General features: G+C 54.3%; 1 protein-coding gene across 1 annotated transcript in view; it reads right to left on the reverse strand.

The window, feature by feature from the left end:
• ESRRB (estrogen related receptor beta) overlaps positions 1-6574 on the reverse strand; it is a 105136-nt gene extending 98562 nt beyond the window's left edge. Inside the window, exon 1 of the mRNA XM_044918150.1 lies at positions 6525-6574. Coding sequence (XP_044774085.1) covers positions 6525-6574 — 50 coding nt within the window. The remainder of the gene's footprint in view (positions 1-6524) is intronic.
• Between the last annotated feature and the right edge of the window lie 569 nt (positions 6575-7143).

The following is a 7143-nucleotide window of genomic DNA, read 5'->3' on the forward strand; positions in this document are numbered from 1 at the left end:
CCCAGAAAAGGCTCAATCCGGGGGACGCTGAATGACAATATTGAATAGAATATTTTAAAGTCCTAAGGAACAGAAGAGAGAGATTTGGGGGGCCGCGGGGCAGGAAGGAACTTCTTTGGGACTAAAATGTGTATAGTTCAAAAGCAGAGCAAAATGAGGATAAAAAAAATTATGGTTCTAACCCCCCAGGAAAACTTTTGTTTGGGGTTCATTTTAACTCAAGCACATATAACTCTGAATTTAAGACATTTAAGCCAATAGATTTTTTTTCACCTTGTCCAATTCCATATTGAAAGTCCCACGGGCAGATTAACAGGTATGATTTTCCTCGATTTAGGAAAACATTTGACTAAACTGTCCATGGCTATAACCAGGAAGAGAAGAAGTTGGGAATCTGGAACACAACTGCCCAAATGCCCCTTTGAGTGTGGCCGTCCGTTATTCCAGAGAAGGACAGCACTGCCTTCTCACCCTGTCCGGGGTCTGCCCACCTCACCCAGACCACAAAACTGAAGAGAGGCTCTGAAGAAAGAGTGAACTCCTCCAGCTGCAGGGACAGCCAGCCCTTGGGTCCTATGGTGTTCCCTTTCGCTCCATGGAAAAACCCCAAGGCTTGGCAGCCCCCACTGGAATGTAGCCACAGCCTGACCTCAGCCCAGGCAAGGGGTAGGGCAGGCAGCAGGGGCTGTGTGTCGAGGGCAGAGCCCCTCGCCCCCTGCTACTCCCATCTTCAAGGGGAATTCCACCGTAACACACGCTCCCACTGGTACACGTAGCGGGAGCTCTTCCAGGAATGCACCCAAGCCTTGATATTTCGGGGTTCAGAGACATCTTCTACAGGAGGGGCATTAACAGCAACAGGGAAAGGCCTGAGCCTCCCGTATGCCATTGCTTATAAATAAAGGTGCTGTTTAGATCCTTTCTATTCTAATCCTGAGCAGTACAGAAAGGCGCTCTAGATGGGCAGGTACCAAAAAAAAAAAAAAAAAAAAGACCATGCGGCTCTGTGCTTCTCTTCTCGTCTGGTTTTCCAAGGACCCTTGTCAGATGGTTGGTTGGGGGTCTCTGGGCCATATTAAAACCCATACCCTTCCCTATGGCCTGCCTGCCCGCATGTCCTGGGTGGGCCAGGCCGTGGCTGCCCAGTGCTGGTGGAATACCCAGCAGAACTGGAGAGCCACCAGGCATTCACCTCCCCACTGCCCACGGAGCTCCAGGACCACTCGCTGAGAGTCAGGATAGGTCCCCTCTGGAGCCCGGCTTTCTCCCACAAGGCCCCCAGAGCCACTGACCAGCATGGACCCAAAGTCTTCTGAGCACATCCTTCTAGCATGGCCAGGAAAGTAAGGGAGAGAGTGTTCCAGAGCTACATGCCACACAGGGTCATGCCTGTCACAAGAGGCAAGGATCACTTGCCCAGTGGCCTAGGGAGGAAGTAACCCAACTATGGACCTCTCCCGGTCACTGCCCTGACATGCCCTCTGAGGAAGGGGTCCGGCTCTGCCACCAGTTACCCAGGATGCTCTGCCATTATCAGTGAAAGGTCAGCAGCCTCACCAGAAGCAGGGGACAGGCTGGCCGGGTGAGGGTTAATCTGCCCGGCCAGCCATCACAGGGGTCACCGTGATGTGCAGAGAAGTTGAGCATCCCAGTCCCCTAGAGCTGGTCTGCTAATTACATTTGCAATTATAAACACCACAGCCTCCCTGCACAGGGACCAGGCCACACCAACCGTGGGGCCACCAGGATGTAATCCCCCCCCACCCCAGGCCACCCCAGCCACTCCAGGGGACACTAGGACCAGCAGAAGCCTATGGGCCCCTCCTCCGAGGAATGGCCATGAATATGACAGCTCTCTGGAGGTATGGGGCCACAGGAACCGGGAAAGGGAGACTCACCAGAGTCCAGGCCCAGTCAGGGGTCACCAGCACTTGCGGGACTAAAAAGACCTTTGATTATCCCTAGAAATCAGCGAATGGCCTCAAGGGCAAGCAGGCATTGGGATGTACGCTCAGATTTGTCTGGTCTCAGCCATCCCCAAGTCGCACCTTGAGGGCTTCCTGGCGTGGTGTGTTGCCTCTCCACTCAAAGCCCCCTCGTGGGCCCGCACACCCTCTAGGAAAGACAGTGGCTGCGGAGAACATCAGAGGTTGAGCACTCAAGCCGTGCAGGGTTCTCCCCCGAGTTCAGTCAAGAGCCACCAAGCCCCCAGACAGGCTCCCAGCAGAGCTGTGAGTTGTTCTGACAGATTCTGCCCCGGCGCCCCCCACCCCCGCCCCCAGAGAGTGCTCAGAGGGTCTCACTTGGGGAGGGATGGACAGAGACCGACGATGATGGCCGGTCTGTGTGGGAAGGCATCAGCATGGGGTGTTGGACATCACTTTGAAGGAGTAGATTATGGTCTAAAGCATGCTATTCCTGCCCCTTAAATTCGAACCACAAATAATTTCAGTCATGTTGAGGAAGCCACTTCAGGCATCTGGGAAGACAAGTTCTAGAGAAGGGCACTGCAGAACTGCGTCAAGAGCATCCTGTGTCTTGTGGAACTGCTTGACTGTCTTCTGAATTCTCTCTCCTGAGGTGGCCGGTTCACACAGCGAACTCCCCGGCTCACCCCAACGCACATACCCTTCCTCTGGCCCGCTACACTCCCGCAGATCTCTCCAGGGCCACGCACTCCAAAGAAACAAGGCATTTTGCAGAGGACCAAAGAAGGAGACAAACTTTTTCCCTGAGTTTAGATTGCCTTTAAAAAAAAAAATTTGGCCAAATGTCCAGTTATCAAGAACACAAATCAAACACGCTGGACAAAGTTATAGGCCCCCTGAGGGAGAGCCGGGGGCACCCTGAGAAGGCAGGGTTGGACCATGAAATCTCTATCACGGCCACCTCCCTGGAAGCACTTTCCCCAAAAGTCCCTTCTGTCCCTCCTCTCTCAGACTAAATGAAATATTTATTGATTACTCCAAATCAATAGAATGAAAAGGTTCCTGTTTGGTGGGCCAGGTTGTTTCTTTATATATATATATATTCTTTTAAGAAATATGTTTTCATAGCTCCTAATTATTGGTAAAATAGAGGACTGTTTCTAAAACAGAGTTGGGGAAATCATAAGCTCCAAGAGGAAATTTCCAGTTGATGTCAGGATCTTCACTGAGCTGGAAAGGGCCTTCCCTGGGACTGGGGCCCTCCACACTGACCTGCTTCCTCCTAGCTCATTGCCCGAGGAAGAAGAGCACAAGTCCAGCCTCCCATCACCCCATCCTCTTCCAGGGCAGCCCACACCTCCAGAAGGGTGGCAGGCACATTAAGGTTTATTTCCTAGAGCCCCTCCCTTGGAAAACCAAGACTAATGTCCTCATTCTGATTTATTTTTAAATGTACCATTAAAAATTAATTTCCCCTTTGTTTTTCTCTGGGTCACTGATTCTGAATTACCATGTGGCATTTCTTCCTACGTGTGAACCCACATATTTTAGCTTCAGGACAGTTTGTTCTTTGTTTCTTTAACAACAGCAAAGTGGTCATCGGATGGTAGGTGAGGCAGCTCCCCCCCCACCCCTCTCCACCCCTCTTCCCCACCCCCCCTGCTCCCTTGGTTGAGGGTCGCCAGCCGGTCGGGTCAGGGACACATTTGTACACAGGCACATGCAGGCCCGCACACTCACTCCTACCCTGGCTGATTATATATGTACATAAAATATTGATTAGAAATGGTAATGGAGTCACCTACAGGATTGGCTACAGGAAAATGAAAATGAAGGAGAGAAAGGTATGAAGGTATGATGTATCTCTGTGCGCGTGTGCGCGCGTGTGTGCGCGCGCGCGCGTGTTAATTTCTCACCTGGGAAAGTGAGAATAACCTAAAGCATTAAAAAATGCTCTCTGTATGTTAGCAAGTCAGAGGGGCCTGGAGAGTTCTTTCTGACTGAACTGTGGTTCCTGTGCCCTTGGGTTTTCTCAAGTCGGGGAATGTCGACCAAGCCACATGGGTGGAAACTGTACACAGCACACAAACCCACTCACGTATTATGTTCCCCGAGAAACATCAGCACTATGGGTAATGGATGGATTCATCCTTACTGTCCTTCCAACAAACCAAAGAATGCAGCCCCCATTTTGATACTTTGCTACCTACCAGTGGCTTTAAAGCTACTTGTCATGAAGCCCGGGGGGCTGAGGTCAGAAAGATGCCTCCCCCCACTCCAGCCTCTGATCTCCATGAGCTCGTCCTTGCAAATTCCATGCCCCTGCACCACAGCAGATGCAAACCCTCGCCGGAGGCGCACATCTCTACATGGGACCAGCTCCCCCAACGCTAGGGGCTGCCACTGCTGAGCAGGTCCTGCCTGGGCTTTGAGAAATGGTATCTCGAGGGGGACGTTTAGTTCCTCAGGGGAGTTGTTGGCAGGTATATATCTGGCTTTTCTGTGCCCCTCGGAGTGAGAAGTAAATTCTTCGCAAAGAAACCGGGGAGGGTAGAGAATCCAAACCACTGTCAGGCTTACTCCATAAATGATTTCCACTTCAGACCCTTCCCAGACACCCAGGACCTCGACTCCCTCTTCCCCTTTCACTGCTTCCCTGACATTCCCTCTTTACCCATATTCCTCCTCAAACTCAAGTCAGGGTGGCCATCACCTCGATGGATTACTCGGCTGCTAAATCCTCCATCTCTCCTTGCTTTTCTGGTCAACATAATCAAAGGATGTACTTCCCCCATACGAATTTTCATATTTATTGGCTGTGACTTGAGCCAGGGACAAATACATAGATATTTCAAGCTCAGCTAAAGAAGTCACCTCTGAAGAGAAGGAGACTAAATAATTTAAATATCCAATATTTGTCGTACTTGGTAATTACTACCCCATCCCCACCCCCACCAGCCACACAAGCTGGGATCAGTATAACCTTTAAAGAGAAGGAAAAGACACTTTTCTTCGGGCTGATGGCAATCTGAATCCATTATAATTAAAGATTCCCCTTATCGCCCATCCCAACTCATCTCCTTCTTCCCATACTCTGTTGGCACCTAAAGGACCCTCTGCCCCGCGGAAATCCTAAAACTAGAACCAAAAAGGTCAGCGCGGAGACTGGGACAGTCTGGTCATCGACAGGAGACGCTGCTGTGAAGTTGCCTCCTCTCTCACGCGTGGTCCACCGGGGTGGAGGCAGTCTGTGCAGCGAGGAGGGGTTTAAGCACACTTCCTGGAACCCCACATTATCCAGAGTATTTATTTCAGGGATGTCGTGGTTCCTTGGGGTTGGGGGGGGGGGGGGAAAAAAAAGGAAGGGGTGATGGAGCCAGCACGGACTTGGGTGGTTTTTTTTGCTCAGGAAAAAAAAAAAAAAAAAAGAGGAAGAAGAGCACGAAGTTAAGCAGGTCCGGGAGAACCTAGAGTTTCCATTTTATTATTCTTTTAAGCCTTCCGAGGGACCAGTCCGCGCGCGCCCGCACGCAGACGCCGGGACACCAGCCCCGAGCGCGGCGGGACGCGGCGCGCCGGAGGGGAAACCGGGGCCGGTCACCGAGCAGGTGGCGCGACGTGCGCGGAGGGCCCTTGGAGGGAAACCGCGGCTGGCCAGAGCAGGACTCCGGAGAACCCGGAGCTGGACACGCCATTCGGAGGATCGGTTCTTCACTTTCCCACTCTGCGCGCCCGGTGCGCCGCCCAAGCCCCGAACCGGCGGTGCCTGGGAGTCGGGTCCCGCAGCCCCCGCCGCCGCCCACGCCGCTCGGACAACCCCAGGTTCCCGCGAGGCGAGCGCGAAGGTGCCCCGGGGCACGGAAATCGCGCCCGTCAGTTCCGCCGCACGCAGCAGCCCCGAAGCCGCGAACCAACTTTGCCTCCGCCGCAGCGCCGGACCAGCTATCCCCACCCCTGGCGGGATGCGGGCTCCCCTCGCAGGGCGTGCGGGGCGCAGTGCGCCCCGGGCCGCGTCGCCCGCACCGCTGGGGCGCCCCGGGTCCGCCGCGCCCCGTGCGCGCCCTCGGGGCGCCCCACCGGGACCGCGAGGCGAGGCAGCGCTGGCCGCCTGCAGTTTCCGAACCCGCGCGGCACGTTCGATTTCGCCCCCTTGCCGGGATCATGTGTGGTCTCCAGTATGGAAATAAATATTAAAGTCAAAGGGCCCCCGGGGAGGCCTTCTCGGACGGGACAGGACCTCCTTGCGACATTCCCGCACCTGTTCTGGGCTAGCTCCTCCCTATTCCACAGAAACTCAAATATTTTCTCGCCGCGGGGGTAGATCAGAGAGAAAGGGTGAACGAGAAGACGCTGCTCTTACCTAAAAGTGAGGGTTTGTAAAAGGGGGTGCGGGAAAAGTTAGAGGAGGGTTTACACCCCCCCAGAAGGAAACCCAGAAGTGTGCGGCTTTGCCCCTCCGACGTCCCCCAAGCGCCCCCAGGGTTCCTGCCACTTCAAAAATGCCTAGAAGGAGAACTGCGACACCCAGGACGGAGACAGCCGGACAGGCAGAAGGGCAGACAGACCGACCGACCGACCGAGAAACAGAGCACCTACTGGTTGTGGTAGCCGAGGGGGTCCGGGATGCAGAGTTCTGACACGTCCATCAGTGCCGTTTTAGCATTCCCAGTTGGTAGAGAAAGGCGGCGGGGAAATTACGCGGAAGAGCGAGTGAAGGGCACAGGCGAGGTGCGAGTCCGGGCAGGGGCACAGTGAGCGGGAGAAGGCAGAGTGGGAGGAAGCGCCGTGGCGGGGCGAGAGGGAGGCAGAGAGTGGTGCGCGCACAGCCCAGCGCTCCCACTCATGCACACACTCCAGCGGGCAGAGGGGATGGGAAGCCGTGGAGGAGGCTCGGGCACCAGACACTTGGAGCCCACTAACCCTACTGTAGCTTTAAGGCTGGGAGACTGATGTATGGTTTGGCTCCTATTGGCTATCTCTCAGGGGCTGGACTTAAAGTGACAGAATCGAGCTGGGGTGGGGGGAGGGGGGTGAGCCTGAGAGACTTCAATGGAATCAGACGCTCAGGCGAGGTCCCCACCTCCTGAGGAGTAAGAGCACCGAGCTGTAGAGCCGCAAGTCCTGTCCTCTCGCCATTAAAGAAAAAAAAAAAAATTGTCCAACTGGCTAGTGGGACTGGGGGGTTGACAGATGTGCTGTTTACATACCCCCCCCC

Source organism: Neomonachus schauinslandi, chromosome 9, assembly GCF_002201575.2.
Source record: "Neomonachus schauinslandi chromosome 9, ASM220157v2, whole genome shotgun sequence".
In the NCBI taxonomy this organism is placed as follows: domain Eukaryota; kingdom Metazoa; phylum Chordata; class Mammalia; order Carnivora; family Phocidae; genus Neomonachus; species Neomonachus schauinslandi.